This window comes from Loxodonta africana, chromosome 1 (assembly GCF_030014295.1).
Source record: "Loxodonta africana isolate mLoxAfr1 chromosome 1, mLoxAfr1.hap2, whole genome shotgun sequence".
NCBI lineage: Eukaryota > Metazoa > Chordata > Mammalia > Proboscidea > Elephantidae > Loxodonta > Loxodonta africana.
This window is the reverse complement of record NC_087342.1, coordinates 2,304,230-2,323,894: the sequence shown is the minus strand read 5'-3', so window position 1 is coordinate 2,323,894 and position 19,665 is coordinate 2,304,230. Positions and strand designations below refer to the sequence as shown.

Here is a 19,665-nt window from a genome sequence, read left to right as displayed (position 1 = left end):
TAATCTTGTAGGTAACAGTCTTAGTCGTCTAGTGCTTCTATAACAGAAATACCACAAGTGGATGGCTTTAGCAGAGAAGTTTATTCTGTCACAGTCCAGTAGGCCAGAAGTCCAAATCCAGGGTGCCAGCTCCAGGGGACGGCTTTCTGTCTCTGTTGGCTCTGGAGGAAGGTCCTTGGCATCAGTTTTTCCTTGATCTGGGAGCATCTCAGCACAGGAACCTCAGGTCCAAAGGACACGCTCTGCTCCTGGTACTGCTTTCTTGGTGGTATGAGGTTCCCGTGTTTCTCTGCTTACTTCTCTCTTATCTCAAAAGAGATTGGCTTAAGACACAACCTAACCTCGTATATTTCATCAGTATAACTGCCGCTAATCCATCGCATTTCGTCATAGTGATAGGTTTACAACACATAGGGAAATCACCTAAAATGGTGGACAGTCACACAGGACTGGGACTCATGGCCCAGTTAAGTTGACAGATATTTTGGGGGACACAATTCAGTCTATGACAGTAACCAATTTTATATTTCTCGTTTATTCTTACTCTCTTTGTTTTTGCATATGTAAGCAGATACATTTATGTTTTATTATTTTCTCTTCTGTCTTACACAAAAGGTAGCATTCATTTTATTGGAGAAGGATATTTAAAAACCAGCATCTAGATACTAGGTGCTCATTTGCTTTTATCATTAAAATATACCCTGGAAATGACTGCATAACAGTTTATAGAGATTTCCTTCTTCTTTGTTCTTTACAGTTGTATGGTACTACACTGTGTGAATGTACCGTAGTTAAATCATCTTTTTTTTTTTGAGTTTCTGTCCTATATCTATGGGCATTTAGGTCATTTTCAGTATTTTGCAATTACAAACAATGCTGCCGTGAATAACCTTGTGCGTATATGTTTTTCTATTGTTGGAAGTCTGTCTTTAGCGTAAATTTCTAGAAGTGGGATCGCTAGGCGAAAAGATATATGCTGTGTAATTTTTAAAAAAATTGCCAAATTCTGCTTTATGAGCGTCGTAACATTTTGCTTTCTCACTGGCAGTGTACAGCGAGAGCTGGAACTCGACGGGACTGCCTTGTTTTTCCTGGTCTCTCAAGTTTTCCACCTTTGAGGCAGTGTTGTCACCACTTTTCTGTCTCTCTCTATTTAGTGGAAAATATTTGCATTTTCCTTCTCTGGCAGGTCTCTGCCTCACACAGGTTCTGGCCTTCGCGGGTTTTACTGTAAGAGTGTGTTTACTCACAGCCTCAACACCAGAGTGTGTTGTCAGACTTTCTGATATATATATTTTTTAATTTCGTAGGTTAGAAATGGCATCTAAGAGTACTTTTGATTTGTATTTCTCCTAGGAATGAAATTGAAAATCTTCCATATATTTAAGGATCATTAAAATGCATTGTTTGTTCATGTCTTCTGCCCATTTTTTCTGTAGGGTTTTATTGTTTTCCTTAATTTATAGGCGTTCTTTATATTTAGGGATATTAGTCTTTTACCTGTATAATATGTTGTAAATATTTTCTCCCAGCTTATTTGTCTCTTGAATTCGCCATGTTATTTTGCAATGCAAAATATATATTTCTTTCCCAAAACCCAGGTCACAGAGAAATTTACTCATGTTTTCTTCTACTACTTGTTTGGTCTCAATTTTTACATTTAGTTCTGTGATCCATTTAGAGTTTATTTTGGTGTATGATATGAGGTATGGATCCAGTTTTTTATCTTTTTCTAAATGGCTATTGAATTGCCGTCGCACCATTTATTAAAAAGACCGCACTTGCCCCACTGACGAGATTCTGTCTTTGTCTCATACAAAATTTCCATACATTCTTGATTCTGTTTCTGTACTTTCTATTTTGTTTGGCTGGCCTGTTGCCCTAGTCATACCCAACATCACACTGTTTTAATTAAAAAGGGTTTGTAGTGTGTTCTAATAGACTCCCCCATAGCCTTTTTTATTCATTTTTTTTTTTTAAGCAATTCATGGAAGTTTATTTTTCTGTATGAACTTTAGTATCAACTTGTCTGGCTTCATAAGCTTGTTCGTATTTCAATGAAGACATTTATATTAATAAATTAACTAAGGAAGAGCAACACCTCTATAACGCTGTGTTTTACTACCCATGAGCAAAGTTTATCTTTTCATTTATTCCAGTGTGGTTTTTTTAAATGTTTTTCTCATATACACTTGGCTCATTTCTTAAGTTTATTCCTAAGTATTTTATATTTTTTGATAGTCTTTTAAATGGGATTTTCTCTTCCATTATACCTCCCAGCTGGTTATCCTTTGTGTTTACGAAGGCTATTGATTTCTGCCTGTTAGCTTGATATCCTGCTACCTTATTGAATCTTGTTTGAGTTAATTTTATTATTGATTTTTTAGGGGTTTCTAGATATGTTATTACGTTATTTGCAAGTACAGTTTTACTTGTTTTCTAAGTCTTATACCTCTAATTGGTTTCTTTTGTCTGTTGCATTAGCTAAAATCTCCAGGACAGTGTTAAGTAATTGCTCCTGATCTCGTGGAAATACACCTACTGTTTCCCTCTTAAAAGCTGCTGGCAGCAATTCAGTACTGAGGTCTGTATGTTTTACCACGTTAAGGAAATATCTATCGATTTCTATTTCCTTGAGTTTTTTTTTTTTTTTTTTAAATCAGGAGTGAGTATTGGATGTTGTCAAAGACTTTTTCACCATCTAGAGATAATCAGGAGTTTACTCCTTAGATCTAGATATATGACATGATATTATGGATTGCTACTCCTGAACTATCTTTGCAATCCTGAAATAAATTCTACTTGACCATGATTTATTCTTTTCCTTAATGTGGTGTCAGACGCTCATTTATATTTAGTATTTTTTGCATTAATATTCATAAGTGATATTGATCTGCAGTTTTTGTGTATATGCGGACTTTATTAGGTTGAGGTAACAATGTATTTGGTTTCAGGAGAATAATATGGAAGTTTTCTAATTTACATAGCGTTGAGACTGTATTTGACGGGTTGATAGAATTCACATGTGAAACTCTTTGAGCCTGGTGCTTTTTTGTGGGAACATGCCACAATGACTTTCTTTCTTCTTTGTAGGTTGGATTGTTTCAACTGTGTATTTCTCCTCAGGCCAATTTTGGTAAATTATATTTTCCTATGAAATTATCCATTTCATCTGGGTTTTCCAGTGTATTTTCATAGAGGAGTACAAGTAATCTCTGTACTTTTAAAACATTTTTTAAGTTTCAGAACTTATTTCCCCCATTATAATTTCTTGTTTTGTTTATTTGGGTCCCCATTCTTTTTTTAAAATCAAGTTAGGTAATGGTTTGTCTATTTTGTTAATTTTCCAAAAAACCAAGATTTTTATCTATTAATTAAAGCTATTTTTCTGTTTTCTACCTCATTAATTTTTGCTTTTGTCTTTATTTCCTTCCTCGTATTTTCTTTTGGCTTACGTTATTACTCTTTTAGCTGTTTGAGTTGGGAATTTAATACATGTATTTTATTTTGAATTGATAAGCATGTTTAAAGCTCTGAATTTTCTTCTGATCACTGTTTTTTAATGTATACCATACATTCCAGTAAGTACTGTTTTATTATTTTAGAAACTAGGTAATTTGAGTTTATCTTTCCCCATTTACCTAAGAGTTGCTTTATAGGAGAGTTTTTTTTTTTCCTCAGGTAGAAGAGGTTTTTCTTTTTTTATTTTGTTATTTCTAGTTTTATTATATTGCATTCAGAGTGTGGTTTGTAATATTTCTTCTTGTGGAACTTAATGATGTTTTCTTTGTGACCTAATAGATGATGAAATTTTTGTGAATGTTCCATGTGTGCTTGAGAATTTTCTGTTAACAAGGTATAATGTTCTATGTATACATCTGTCAGATTTACCTTAATAATAATTATTATTATTGTTATTGTATGTACTTCTTTTTGCCACTTTCTTGTATTGAGAGTGGTGTACTAAAACCTCCTACTTTTAGTGTGTTTCTGTTTCTCTGTGTATTTCTTAAGTATATCTAACTCCGTTTGGAGTTAAAGGTCTCCTTCTATATAAAGGCAATTGCTATCTTTTTGGTACATAGATACCCGTAAGTGTTGTATCTTCATGGCGAACTAAAGCCTAATGACTTGAGGATTGTTTCCTTTCACTTTAATATTTAAGAATTATTGAGATATATCTTGGAGTTTACCTTCCCAGGTCAGTTTTTCCATGAACACAGTTGGCCCTTTCAAGACGTAGATTCAGTCCTTTTTTTAAAAAAATTTCTTGGATTATAGTTTTAAAAATTTGTTCTGTTTCATTGTTTTTCTTCTTCAGGGGCTTCCAATTACATATGTAAAAGATCTTTGCTTGTCTTCCATTTCAGACACTTTGTCACTAACCCTTTTTGTTTTTCTTAATCTTTTTTAATTCTCTTGGTTTTTTTATTTAATAATTCTCCCTTGGGCATCTTGTAATTTAATCTTTATTTCTAAGAGTTTTCTTTTTTAAAAAATCTCTTTCCTGAGTTCAGCCAATTCTAATTTTGTTTCTTCCTGTTTTTTGTCCATTTCTGTTCTTAATTTTTGAATACTTGAAGATTTAAAAAAAAAATTAATATTGCAGTTGCTTGTTTAAGTATATTTAATTCTGTTTGGAGTGTTGTGTTATAATTTTCTTCTGCTTCCTGAATTTTTTGGGGGGTGGGTAATGTGGAGGGAAGGAATTTTCATTAGCTGAAGTATTTCAATTAAAATTTTCTGTTTTCTTGTTATTTTGCCTTTGTTTGGATGTAGACTGCTTTAATCTGTACATTTTGTAGACAAGGTTGGGAGTTTTGGGTGGCTTATAAGATTCTTGAAGTCCTTGGTTGAAAATCCTATGGAGCACAGTTCTACTCTGATACACGTGGAATCACCATGAGTTGGAATCAAGTCCATGGGAGCTGGTTTGGCTTTTAAAAGATTCTTAGTTCAAGAGTAATCTTCTGTCAGTAATAATGAAGCACAATTTATTTAATGCATAATGCATGGGTTTTTTTTTTAAGTATTCATGAGAGGAAGGTGGTTTGTTCTCCAGTGTTGTGGTTCTGTTTTGTCTTTAATGACTCTAGCTAGCATCTTTTCATCTTCGTCATTCCATCTCACAAGGTGTCTTCTCTCTTCTTGTCCTGTTCTCCCCAAGGAGTGATACCTTTCCAAGACTACCACTTTGGGTTTTGTACACTTTCAGGTTCTTTTCTGTAGTCAGGATGCTGATCTCCCAGGTCTTTGTTGTTGTTGTTACGCATTTGCACACTTAGAGTGAACTTTCTGTTTCTGCCACTCTATGCCCCTTTATTGGTACATTTAGTCTATTTACATTCAGTGTAATTATTGTTAGGTATGAGTTTAGTGCTGTCATTTTGATGTGTTCTTTTTGGTGTGGTATTGATAATTTCTTTGTTCCACTTAAGTTTCTGTGCTTAATTATTTTTCCTCAGATATTTGCTTTTCATTATGGTTGATTTGTATTTGCTGAGTCCTTATGTTTTTCTTTTTTATTTTGATGGGTAGATTTGTAAGTTTCCTTTGTGGTTACCTTAAAATTTACCTCTATTTTTCTAAGTTTAAATCAATTTTTTATTTCTTGATATCACCTTAGCTTCTTCTCCAAGTGAAAGTTCTATGACTATACTCTTTAGTCTCTCTTTTTTGTTTTAATGTTGCCATCTTTTACACATTAATGTTTCTCTTTCCCTATTTTCAGTGTTTTAGCTTTGACTTATTTTTACGACTTCCCTATTTGAATTGAGATCAAGTTGTTCTATCGTGAGTTGTAGTCTTGAGTTGTTATCTGATATTGATGGTTTTCTAGCTGGGGCTCCCTTTAATATTTCTTACAATTTTGGTTTGGTTTTTACAAATTCCCTTAGGTTCTGTTTATCTGGAAATGGTCTAATTTTGCCTTCATAGTTGAGAGAGAGTTTTGCTGTATATATAATTTTTGGCTGGCAGTTTTTTTTCCTTCAAGGCTTTCTGTATGTCATCCCATTGCCTTCTTGCCTGCATGGTTTCTCCTGAGTAATCAGAGATTAGTCTTCTTGGCTCTTCTTTGTAGATGACTTTTCATTTATCCCTAGCTGCTCTTAAAATTCTCTCTTTATCTTTGGTTTTGGCAACTTGGTTATAATATGTCTTGGTGACTTTCTTTTGGGATCTACCCTGTGTAAGGTTGGATGAGCTTCTCAGATAGACATCTTCTTGTCTTTCAAGATACCAGGGAAGTTTTCTGGCAGCAAATCTTCAACAATTCTCTCTGTATTTTCTATTATCTCCCCTGTTGTAGTACTGCAGTCACTCGTAGGTTGTTCTTCTTGATAGCATACCACATAATTCTTAGGGTTTCTTCATTTTTTAAAATTCTTTTATCTGATTTTTCTTCAAATATATTAATGCCAAGTGCTTTATCTTCAAGTTCAGAAATTCTGCCTTCCATTATCTCAAGTCTCCTTCTATGACTTTCTATTGAGTTGTCTGATTCTGAAATTTTATTTTTAATCTTTGGATTTCTGTTTGCCATCTCCCTATGGAGTATAGCAGCCTGTGAAATTTGTCATTCTGATCTTTTATAGCTTTCCTGAATTCCTCTATTACTTTGTGTGTGTGTTCCTTGGCTTGGTCTGAGTTTTGCCTGATCTCCTTCCTGATCTCTTGAAGAGCTCTGTATATTAATCTTTTGAATTCTACTTCCGGTAATTCCAAGACATTCTCTTCCTCCTAGAGGTTTCCTGGTTCTTTGTTATGGTCCCTTGCTGGAGCCATCTTGCTCTGCCACTTTATGTGATATGATATTGACTGTTGTCTCTGAGCCAGCAATAAGTTACTATATTTATTTATTATATGTTAGCTAACTATTTCCTAGCTTTTTGTTTGATATGCCCAGATAGACTGGGCATGTAAGCTACTTTGGTTATTGGTGTCTTTGAAGCTCTCACATTCTTTCACCAGGTGGTTAGGGGTGCTACTAGGTGTGTGAACCCAGGAGTCCATTTACTTTTCTTGTCTGGATTCAACTTAGGTGTCCAGATCATTGGTCACCGAATGTGTGATGCAGGCTCTATCTACAGTTCTAGACTGGCAGAGCTACATAGGGGTGATTGGAGTAGGCACAGGTATCTGGTTGCAGTAGGGGGTATGTGCTGAGCAAGATAGGGGGCTGATGGCTGCCCCTGAGTGCCTGTGTGGAAGGTGCATCCCTGTCCCCTAGAGTGTGTAGGTAGGTGTGTTTTGCCGCCGGACTTTGGGCACCCAGTGCTATTGGCTATAAGGACTGGAAGGCACCACTTATTCTCAGACCCTTGTCATGGGTGGCTAGGTGAAATGGGTGAAGCTGCCAGTCCTCAGGCCCCTGATGTGGGTGGGTGAGGACCTTGCCTAATGGGCAGGGCGCTATCAAATGTCATGATCTGCTACTCCCCCGTGGCTGTTGCAGTTGAAAATAGGCTTCAGGTATATACCGTGTTTTCTATGCTAATGAGTACCTAATCTGTTGAATCGGCCCACACAAGTCTAGGCAGGGGTACAGGGCATTTGAAGTCCATTGGACCCCTTATGCTGTTAACAGTTGCCAATCTGACACAAAAGGTCCTTGTCTTTTCCTGAGTAAGAGTACACACGAAAGACAAACTTTATCTTCAGCAAGCTTTATTTTGCTTGAGTCAAGCAAAAGGAGTCAGCAGGGATCTAAGCCTCTCCAAAAGACTGACTCAAAAAGGGAAGCAACGCTAGGGCTTACGTGGGTTCAGTGGAGACTGCTGTCGAGTTGATTTTGACTCATCGCGACCCTATAGGACAGAGTAGAACTGCCCCATAGAGTTTCCAAGGAGTGCCTGGTGGATTTGAACTGCTGACCTCTTGGTTAGCAGTTGTAGCACTTAACCACTACACTGCCAGGGTTTCCAGGAGACAATAGAGTAATGAATATTTAGTGGGCCTCTTTCAAGGGGCGGGTACTTCTCAGAATGGCGGGGTATGTTAATTAGGTTGCACGGGCATCTGTAATCTAAGATGGAACCCACTGATATTCAAGATGGAGTCCTCTCAGCAGCCCTTGGCATCACTTATTATGGGATATAGCACAAGCGCACTTGATCTTTCCGCACTACATTGCCATCTTCAAACACCAGTCACGCTCTGCTCCTCTGAGCATAGGGAGCCTGCAAAGGAGGAGGGGACTAGAAAGACACTAAGAAGGAAATAGTAATTCACAGGCTGCCCCAGTCCTATCTCATGTTGACAGGGTGGGTTCCTGGTTACCCGACTTCTAGGTGATAATCTTTTAAAAGCTCTTTTGTTCAGCCACCTGCATGGTCAACCTGTCTCTAATGTCTGTGCCTAGGCAAAGGGACAGTGCCTGCCCTGAGTTCCTGGCTTAGGGGGCATGGCAATTTTTTAAAGCTGAGAGAGTGGTTTGGGTGTGGTTAGTCCTGAGTATCTGGCTTAGAGGAGTTGGTGGTTTTTTGTTGTTGTTGTTGTTTGTTTTTTCCCCCAAAAACCATGAGACTGGTTCGGGTGTGATGGCTCCTATTTCTGGCTTAGGGGCTGTGGCAGTTGAATACTGCCTAAATAGTATGGGAGCAGAGCAGGGAGGGGGAGTGGGTGAGGGGAAAAGAGGCACTTCTCCCTAAGAAAGTCTCAGAGGGGAAGGGTTGTTTTGATCCCCTGTGGTTAGATGCTTGCACTTAACTTTCAAAGATCCAGCTCTGCTTCCCCCTTGCCCCAGAGGCTTGTGCAGACTCTCTGTCGCCAGGTTTCTCCCAACATAAAATGTGTCCTGAGTGCTACTGTTTGGCTTAGCCCACGTGTGCCAGCGGATCCAGCTAGCCAGATGCCAGCTAGCTCAAGTCTGGCACTTCTTCGATGCTTCTGAACTCTCTCCCTCCCCCTGGTGCTCAGTCCAACTCCTCAACTTTGCCTTTGATGTTCAGGGCTCCTAGATTGTCATATATAACCGATTCCCTTGTTTTTTCCGGTCTGTGCTATAAGAGGGACCACAGGAAGTGTCTGAGTATTCCGCCATCTTGGCCCTGCCTCTTTGTGCTGGAATTTGGTGTTTAGTTTTCTACTTATGGGTAATAAGAAGTTAGTAGTCTCTGTCTTGCAGTAATGTAGATGGTGTCGGTTAGGTTCTCTTTTATTTGCTTCTTTTGAACTATAGTATTTTGGAGGATCTGTGGAGTGATTTGAATTTAGCCAGTCACCATTTTCTAAGGAGTATCTAGAAATATATACCATCTTTTAAGCACTTTTCCTTTCAGAGCCTACATGTGAATAGTCTTGTACACAATTGCTTTTATCCTTTACATTTGAACTTTTAACAACTGTTTTTTTATTTGATTGGTTAAGGTTAATTTTATTTCTTTAGGTGTGTCCTATAGGGTCGTTATGAGTCAGAATCGACTCGACGGCACTGGTTTTTCTGGGGTTGTGTAGGCGTGTGAACAGGCAGTTACCAACTTTTTGAATGTCTTACACCTCTGAAGATTACTTTTCAGCTAATTGGCATGAGGTTTTAGAAGATGTATTAGAATAGGAATCTAGAGATTTAAGCCCTTGGTTATTTACTAGCTAGGTTATCTGTGGGTCTTTATTTTTTCAGCTGTAAAATATGAGGAGTACAGTATACAACCTCTTAAGTTATTTTCTCATCAGAGTATATGCACTTGTGAACACTGAACACAGTTTCTCATAGAGGTAATATTATACATGATAATTAGGTTTTTCCCCTACGTGCCTGTCAGTTTGGGAATTCTAGAACATTTAATTGTGCTCATGAGGAACCTTTACATAGATCAAGAGGCAGTTGTTCAGACAGAACAAGGGGATTCTGATTGGTTTAAAGTCAAGAAAGGTGTGCGTCAGGGTTGTATCCTTTCACCATACCTATTCAATCTGTATGCTGAGCAAATAATCCGAGAAGCTGGACTATATGAAGAAAAACGGGGCATCAGGATTGGAGGAAGACTCGTTAACAACCTGCGTTATGCAGATGACACAACCTTGCTTGCTGAAAGTGAAGAGGACTTGAAACACTTACTAATGATGAAGATCAAAGACCACAGCCTTCAGTATGGACTTCACCTCAACATAAAGAAAACAAAAATCCTCACAACTGGACCAATGAGCCATATCATGATAAACGGAGAAAAGATTGAAGTTGTCAAGGATTTCGTTTTACTTGGATCCACAATCAAAACCCATGGAAGCAGCAGTCAAGAAATCAAGAGATGCATTGCATTGGGTAAATCTGCTGCAAAGGGTCTCTTTAAAGTGTTGAAGGGCAAAGATGTCACCTTGAAGACTAAGGTGCGCCTGACCCAAGCCATGCTATTTTCCATCGCATCATATGTATGTGAAAGCAGGACAATGAATAAGGAAGACCAAAGAAGAATTGATGCCTTCGAATTGTGGTGTTGGCGAAGAATATTGAGTATACTACGAACTGCCAAAAGAACGAACAAATCCGTCTTAGAAGAAGTACAAGCAGAATGCTCCTTAGAAGCAAGGACGGCGAGACTGTGTCTTACATACTTTGCACATGTTGTCAGGAAGGATCAGTCCCTGGAGAAGGACATCATGCTTGGCAGAGTACAGGGTCAGTGGAAAAGAGGAAGACCCTCAGCGAGGTGGATTGACACAGTGGCTGCAACAACGAGCTCAAGCATAACAACAATTGTAAGGATGGCCCAGGACCGGGCAGTGTTTCGTTCTGTTGTGCATAGGGTCGCTATGAGTCAGAACCGACTGGACGGCACCTAACAACAAGAACAACAATTAGGTTGTTGGCCCAATCCAGAAAAGCCTCTACTTGGGTCACTGATGTTTCTGGGGGCCAGTGCCCCCAGGGTCAGGGAGCAGGGATTGCAAGCATTGGCCTGACTTTCCCTTTGCCTTTGCCGGGCTTGCTCTGTAAACTTCTGTGTGGGGAGAAGGAAGTCTAGGCTTGAGAGAGGAAAGGGTGATGTTAAAGGCAACCCTAGCTAAAAAGGGGGGAAAAATTTGAGAGGCGCCATTTCCTTGTGGCAACAACTGGATCAGAAGGAATGTTCCTAGAGGCTTGGGCAGCTTCCTTTGGGTGTGGGTTTCTATGTTAAGGATGTAAATTAGATGCTGATATTGCTAAGTTATCTGTGAAATGATGTCATTAGAATCTTACTGTAGTCTATGATGCGGTGAAATAGCATTAGCAAGTGCTCATCAGTGAAAAGGGAAGGAGCTTGAATTGCCAGCAGTAAATTACCCAAAATAAAACTGATTATAGCAGAGTTCCAGATCTAAGGGAGTTTATGGTCATACAGAGATAAAGACTTTTTTCCTTGTATTTCAAGGATAATGTAGAGGAAGGACTTTGAGTTTTTTTTTTTTTAATTTATTTATTGTGCTTTAGGTGAAAGTTTACACATCAAGTCAGTCGCTCATACAAAAAGCCATACACACCCCACCATGCCCTCCCAGCTGCTCTCCCCTTGATGAGACAGCACATTCCTCCTCTCCACCCTGTATTCCTTGTGTCTATTCAACCAGCTCCTGTCCCCCTCTTCCTTCTCATCTCACCACCAATCAGGAGTCACTCACATAGTCTCATGTGTCTACTTGAGCCAAGAAGTTCACTCCTCACCAGCATCATTGTCTACCTTATAGTCCAGGCCAATCCCTGTCTGTAGAGTTGGTTTTGGGAATGGTTCCTATCTTGGGTTATCTAAGGGTCCGGGGACCATGACCATCAGGGTCCCTCTAGTCTCAGTCAAACCATTAAGTCTGGTCTTTTGTGAGAATTTGAGGTCTGCATCCCACTGCTCTCCTGCTCCATTAGGGATCCTCTGTTCTGTTCCCTGTCAGGGCAGTGATCAGTGGTAGCTGAGCACCATCTAGTTCTTCTGGTCTCGGGCTGATGGGGACTCTGGTTTATGTGGTCCTTTCTGTCTCTTGGACTCACATTTACCTTGTGTATTTAGTGTTCTTCATTCACTTTGAGCTTTTTTTAATGAAAGTTGTCACATAAATGTAAGGCAGTGTTTACTTTCGTGAGTCTGCTGTAACAATTTTCCACAGACTTGGTGCTGAAAACAACAGAAGTTATTCTTTCACAGTTCTGGGGACCAGAAATCTGAAATCAGTTCCCTGGACCCAAATCAAGGTGTCAGCAATACCGTACTCCCTCTAGCGGCTCTAGAGGGGAATCTGTTCCTTGACTTGTCCAGCTTCTGGTGGCTGCTAGCATTCTGTGGCTTGGGTCCTTGTCACTCCAGTCTCTGCCTTCACCTTCATGTTGCCTTCTTCTCTGTGGGTGTGTGAAAATCCTCCACTGCCTCCTCCTTATAAGGATACATGTGATTGTATTTAGGGCCCATCCTAACAATCTGGCATAGTCTCCCCATTTCAAGATTCTTAATCCCATCTGCACAAACCCTATTTTGCTATATAAGGTGACATTTATAGGTTCATTGGATTAGGATGTGGACTATTATTGGGGGCCGTTATTTAGCCTGTAACAGGTGGTGGTGTGTTATTTTTGTGTTATGTTTCCTGTAACTTGACTTTTAGAAGTATAGACACTGGATACCACCTTAGTCATCTAGTGCTGCCATAACAGAAATACCACAAGTGGATGGCTTTAACAAAGAGAAATATATTGTCTCATAGTCTGGTAGGTTACAAGTCCAAGTTTAGAGCTTTGGCTCCAGGGGAAGGCTTTCTTTCTGTGTTGGCTCTGGAGGAAGGTCCTTGTCCTCAATCTTTCCCTGGTCGAGGAGCTTCTGAGGAGCAGGGACCCTGGGTCCGAAGGATGCGCTCTGCTCCTGGTTCTGCTTTCTCGGTGGCATGAGGTCCCCAACTCTCTGCTTGCAGGCCACACCCCAGGGAAACTCCCTTTACCTTGGATCAGGAAGGTGACCTGAGCAAAGATGGTGTTACAATCCCACCCTAATCCTTTTAACACAAAATCACAATCACAAAATGGAGGACAACCACTCAATACTGGGAATCATGGCCTAACCAAGGTGATACACATATTTTTTGGGGAGACAAAATTCAATTCACGACAGATACAGTAATGTAAGTTGCAGACTAATTGGTGTTTATTTTCCAAACTTGTACACAAACCTCGTTATAGCAAATTCTTGTTGGAATTTATCCTGATGGGTGGACTTTGAGCCAACACTGTCTCCCAAAGGGGTCTTTCTGATGCTGTGGTAACTGGTCCTCTTTGCATGACTAGCATAGATCTTAGTGTTCTAATGTGCTCTCTGTTTGTAGGTTTCTCCTTTAGGTTGAGATTTTTGGGGCCACAAGTAAAATTCTCCCTTTCTTTTTAAAAATATTTTTATAACAGCTACATTGAGATGCCACAGAATCTACCCACTTAAAGTATAATATTCAGTGCAATCAATTTTAGACCATTTTTATCACTGTAAAAAAGAAACTCCATATTCTTTAACAGTCACCCCCCCAGGCAAGCACTAATCCACCTTTCTGTATCTATAAGGCAAAAATGTCCAGGTTTGCCTATCCTGGATATTTCATATGTATAGAATCAAGCAGTATGTGGTCTTTTATGCCTGGCCTCTTTCACTTAGCATAATGTTTTCAAGGTTCATCCATGTTGTAGCGTTTATCAGTATCTCATTTCTTCTTTATGTTTGAATAATAGTCTACTATATGGCTATATCACAGTTTATTTATCCATTCATCAGTTGGTAGACATTTGGGATGTTTCCTCTTTTTGGCCCCCTTTCTCTTTTAAGTCTCAGTTCATTTGAGAAGCAGACAAGTAAATCAGAGAGTTAAAGATGAAAATATCAGCTTTGTCAGTGATGAAGTTGATGATAGCATAAGCTTTGTAACCAAAGAGCCTGCAAATATGAACCTCCTAAAACTGCTTCACCTGTTCCCCACCTCCCCACCCCACAGGGGCAGATTCTGCTGCAGTGAGTGTACTTCAGTGATGAGCAGAGGGTGGCCGTGCTCTGTGGACAGGCTCGTTTGTAGGAGAGAGAAGCCAGAAGGGGCTGGTCCATAGGTGTTTCGTTCCTTTTCTGTAGGGAGAGATAGGATGATGGAGAGAGTGCCCCAGTACTTCAGAAGGGACAGAAAGCTCCCACTTTAGGGGCCAAGGTAGGGAGGAAACTGGAGAGGAGTCAGAATAACTCCTTTTAACGCTTAGATGACAAACATTTTGGCCATCTGTCTTATCAGTTAAAGTGAAAAGTTTTTTTTTCTTTTAATTATGAGTTAGTAAAAGCTCCTTCAAATTAAGCATGTATGCAGTTGGATAAATGACCCCATTGCCATAGCTGTTGAGTTGGTTCTGAGTCGTAGTGACCCTAGAGGACAGAGGAGAGCTGCCCCATAGGGTTTCCAGGGCTGTAGTCTACACGGAAACAGACTGGCACATCTCTCCCACGGAGCTGCTAGTGGGTTCAAACCACTGACCTTTCAGTTAGCAGCCGGGTGCTTAATGCATTGCACCACCAGGGCTCTAATATACCTTATTGTCATGGATTTTATAGGTTTCTTCACCATCTGAAGGAAGAAAACTCTGAGTTAATTAATAAACTGTGGACTGATATTCAGCAGAAAATAGCGACAGAGCCACAGAGAGCACCTTCGCCAGGGACTCCGTTATCTGCCCCTCCACCAGGTGAACGAAGAGGTTTGTTTCTCCATTGCGTTGTTTCTGGGATTACTAGCCTGCTTTGTGGGGTTCTTTCTTGAACACAGTAGCCTTGTAAAGGAATGTTATATTTGAGTTTTGATTGCTGTAGCTTAGTTGAGTGAAATACTGATGGATCTATCCATTGAAATACTTTGAAAAAAACTTGTTCAATTGAGATGAAATGCTTTTGGAAATGTTCTTCCTTTTAGCTGCTCTGAATGCGACCAATGCCGTCAAGAGAGTCCACACCAGGCTCCAGCCTGAAGAACCTTCTGAGACTCTAGACTCCAGCTATGTTGTGGGGCAAGTGCTGAACCCCAGGAAGCCAAAAGAGCTGTTAAATAAAGGTTCAGTTCCTTAGCTTACAAAGATGAATTCTTTAAACATCTAGTTTGATGCAGCCATCTTCATCTCTCCTTCTCGTTGCTAATTGTTGTTGAGTTGATCCCATGTGTGCAGAGCAGAATCGCGCTCCATAAGGTTTTCCAGGCTGCGACCTTTCAGAAAGCAGACCACGAGGACTGTCTTCTGAGGCGCCTCTGCGTGCGTTCAAACCGCCAACCCTTTGGCTAGTAGTGGAGGGCTTAACCGTTTGCACCAACCAGAGATTATTTTATCTTAATCCCTAGTGTTTCTTTTTTTTTTTTAACCCTTAAACTCATCGAGATGGATCCAGTTAAGTAAGAGTTTGTTTAATGGTAGCTAAGAAATGCTCCCTTCCATCCCACATAACTGAGTAGAAAGGTGGTTCTAATCCACTCTTTGTAGATAACGTAAACCTGGTTTAAACCGCGTAGTGAGAACTTCTGTACAAATATTTGATAGATCGTAGGCAGCTGTCTAAGAGGTTTTTCTAGCAGTTTTTGAGTTAATTTTTCCTGGCCTTAAAAATAGAATAATTTCTGTCATCAGTGAAAAGAAAACCGGATTTGCGTGCTCCTTCCAAGCAGAAGAAAAATACGTTATCAGCTAGCCCAGCCTCCGCAGATTCTCCAGGTACCAACAATTCCAGCCTGGACGTCCTCAAGCACATGATAGATGAGGTGGGACGTGAGATGGAAGAGTACGAGCGGTGGACAGGGCGCGAGGTCAAGGGCCTGCAGGGCAGTCAGGGTCTCACTGGCTTCACTCTGTCCCTGGTGAGCGCCCTCTGCCGCCTGGTTCGCTACCTGAGAGAGGTGAGAGCATGAGGTCGTGAGAGTCTCATCTTTGGGGTTTTTCTCATCTCCACTTAATTTATTGCAACCTCTGAATAAAGTACAGTTAGCCTTGAGTAGCTTTGTTTAAAATACCTCAGTAAAAGTTTATCCTCTTCCTTGGCCTCTACCATCCATTGCTACATGATCAGATAAATGATAGTGATTTTAATATGAGCTTTAGCAAAATATGATTAGTAAGGTAAATCTGCTCTAAAGAAAATGTTCTCATGTATTACCACCAAATAGTGCTGTTTGTTAGTTATAGGGTAAACTAAAAAACCCGCTGCTGTGAAGTCGATTTCAACTCATAGCGACCCCACAGGACAGAGCAGAGCTGCCTCATAGAGTTTCCAAGGAGTGCCTGGTGGATTTGAACTGCCGACCTTTTGGTTAGCAGCCATAGCGCTTAACCACTGCGCCACCAGGGTTTCTGTAGGGTAAATAGAACCACCAAGTGTGTCTTCCTCCTCCTGCCTCGCTCTGCATCCCACTCCCACGTTGGTTCGTTGTGGAGAGTGGATGTCTGTCATCTGTAGACTCGATAGGTCAGAAAGTGCAGGCTCAGAGGCATGTGTCTTCCAGCTAGTTACTGATTATAAAGCTATGCCATTGAGACCTGTAGTCATTTATTTTAAATTATATTTTCACAGACTTAACTTTTGACTAGATGATATGTTCAGAGATGCAGAATGGTGCTCAGTGAAGAACCCTGCTCTTACCCTTAACTTCCAGCTAGCCTGTTGGCTTCCATGTGGCCAGCTGTCATTGTCAGATACCAGTGTATCCTTCTAGACATAGCCTGTGTGTATTCAAGCAAATAGGGGTATTTCCCTGCACTTTCTTTTACAAAAACTATAGTTATTTAGGTCTGTATACCATTCTGTTCATTGTATTCTATTTAATGGAAGAGGATGAAAGTCGTACATTTTATTTAATGAAACATAAATCTCTTAGTAAAAATTTTTTTGGAAACCCTAGTGGAGCAGTGGTTAAAAGCTATAGCTGCTAATCAAAAGGTCAGCAATTTGAATCCACCAGGCGCTCCTTGGAAAACCTACGGGGCAGTTCTACTCTGTCCTGTGGGGTCACTATGGGTCGGAATCAACTCAACGGCAATGGGTTTTTGGTTTTGGGTTAGTAAAATTTTTAATTCTCATAACTGCCAGATAATATATATGTCTTTGTAAATGTTGTCTTCTTTGATAGCTTTCAGTAACAACTTTCAGTTTTCAGCACATGGTGCTACGGCCAGCAGTTGACTTGTTATTTATTTGTAGAGCGAGCTGCAGCTGCGTGAAGAAGTGGAGACGAGGCAGCGGCTGGAGCAGGCACTGGTCGATCACCGAGAGCTCATCGATGCCCTGACAGCTGAAATTCTCCTCCTCAGGGAAGAAAATGCTGCCGCACAGGTACCCAGATGAGGCCTCAGACTTTTCTGTGCTAGTGGTGTAGAGCATCTTTAAGAGTGGAGGAAATTCTTCTGTCGTTGCCTCGGGTTGGTTTTGCTGATGTGAGTACTCATCACCTCCTTGCTATTGTCAATCGTAAATGTTACTGAAAATTTCTTATATGGGAGGTACCATAGTAGGATCTTGGGCTACAAATAGATTTACAGAATAAGTCTACTGCCTTTAAGAAACTTTTTAGTTAGTGGGGAAGACAGCATCTACTTTAGCTGGTCCCTACCAGTATGACAGTGCTGTTAGCTGCCATTGAGTCAGCCCTGATTCACGGTGACCACAGGCACAATTTTATGAAACCTTGCGCAGTCCTGTGCCATCCCTGTGGTCGGTGGTGGATCAGTGATCCCTTGTGTTTGATGAGATTTTCATTTACTGATTTTTGGAAGTAGATTGCCAAGCCCTTCTTGCTGGTCTGTCTTAGTCTTGAAGCTCTGCTGAAACTTGTTCACATAGTAGCAGCATGCAGTCTACCACTGACAGACATGTGGGGGCTACATGTAAGGTATATCAGTCAGGAATTGAACCCGGGTCTCCCACATGGAAGGCGAGAACACTAGGTTATCCAAAATGTGAAGTGAGTATTGTGATGCTTAGTTTAAAACAGCAAAGGACAGCTTTTTTTTTTAGTGTTTGTTTATTGTGCTTTACGTGAAAGTTTACAAATCAAGTCTGTCTCTCATGCAAAAGCTTAAGACACACCTTGCTGTGTACTCTTAGCTGCTCTCCCCCTAATGACATAGCACACTCCTCCTCTCCACCCTGTATTGCCATGTCCATTCAGCCAGCTCCTGTCCTCTTCTTCCTTCTCATCTCCCCTCCAGACAGGAGCTGCCCACAGAGTCTCATGTGTCTATTTGAGCCAAGAAGCTCATTCCTCATCAGTATCCTTATATTCCAGTCTAATCCTTATCTGAAGAGTTGGCTTTGGGAATGGTTCCTGTCTTGGGCTAACAAAGGGTCTGGGGACCATGACCTCCAGGGTCCCTCTAGTCTCAGTCAGACCATTCAGTCTGGTTTTTTTAATGAGAATTTGGGATCTGCATCCCACTGCTCTCCTGCTCCATCAGGGATTCTCTGTTGTGTTCCCTGTCAGGACAGTCCTTGGTTGTAGCCAGGCACCATCTAGTTCTTCTGGTCTCAGGCTGATGTAGTCTCTGATTTATGTGGCCCTTTGTGTCTCTCGGGCTCATAATTACCTTGTGTCTTTGGTGTTCTTTATTGTCCTTCGCTCCAGGTGGGTTAAGACCAATAGATGCATCTTAGATGGCCACTTGCTAGCGTTTAAGACCCCAGATGCCTCTCACCAAAGAGGGGTGCAGAACGTTTTCTTAATACATTTTGCTGTGCCAATCGACCTAGATGTCCCCTGAAACCATGGTCCCCAGACCTCCGTCCCTGCTACTCTGGCCTTGGAAGGGTTCTGTTGTATTCAGGAAACTTCTTTGCTTTTGGTTCAGCCTAGTTGTGCTGACCTCTTCTGTATAGTGTGTTGTCTTTCTCTTCACCTAAAATAGTTCTTGTCTATAACCTAATTAGTGAATACCTCTCTCCCTCCCTCCACACCCTTGTAACCATCAAAGAATATTTTCTTCTGTGTTTACACTTTTTCTAGAGTTTTTCTAATAGTGGTCTCATACAGTATTTAGAGGACAGCTTTTGACAAAACCTCCTGTAATTACAGGTGATGGCATTTACAGTTTTTTTTTTTTTTTTTTTACAATATCTTTGTATTGGTTAGATGAGTTCTCTGTCACTTGTCTGGCTAATTGCTGCTTTTCCTTTTTTTAGGACTTAGGCAGCACCTTCTGGAAAACCTTATTGCTTCTATGGTACCTTAAGTTTTCTTCCTGAGTGCTTCTCATACTCTGTGGATATTACTGTCGTTGTGTTTACCAGGTTCTGTTACACTTACGTGTGTGCCTGTCCTTGAGACTGTAAGCAGTGTGAGGGCAGAGACTGTTTACTCATATTTGTGTTCTCGAGTAGTTGTTATTATTACTTTTTTTTATCAGCCAAAAGAGACTAGAAAATCATAGTAGGCAAATTGTGTTTGTGTCGGTAGGCATTAGATATAAGATGTACAGTTTTTAAAATTGAGATAAAATTTACATACTATAAAATTGACCCTTTTAAAGTGTACAATTCAGTGGTGTTTAGTGTATATCCACAAGGTCGTGTAAATTGTGTAACCATCCCATTAAAAACCCATTGCTGTCACTTTGATTCTGACTCACAGCGACACTATAGGACAGAGTAGAACTGCCCATAGGGTTTCCTAGGCTGTAATCTTTACAGAAGCAGACTGTCACATCTTTCTCCTGGGAAG

General features: G+C 40.4%; 1 protein-coding gene across 1 annotated transcript in view; it reads left to right on the top strand.

Moving 5' to 3' along the window:
• SPICE1 (spindle and centriole associated protein 1) overlaps window positions 1-19,665 on the top strand; it is a 102,153-nt gene that overhangs the window by 34,227 nt on the left and 48,261 nt on the right. The window contains exons 7-10 of the mRNA XM_010592948.3: window positions 14,532-14,674; window positions 14,887-15,024; window positions 15,590-15,855; window positions 17,154-17,285. Coding sequence (XP_010591250.1) covers window positions 14,532-14,674; window positions 14,887-15,024; window positions 15,590-15,855; window positions 17,154-17,285 — 679 coding nt within the window. The remainder of the gene's footprint in view (window positions 1-14,531; window positions 14,675-14,886; window positions 15,025-15,589; window positions 15,856-17,153; window positions 17,286-19,665) is intronic.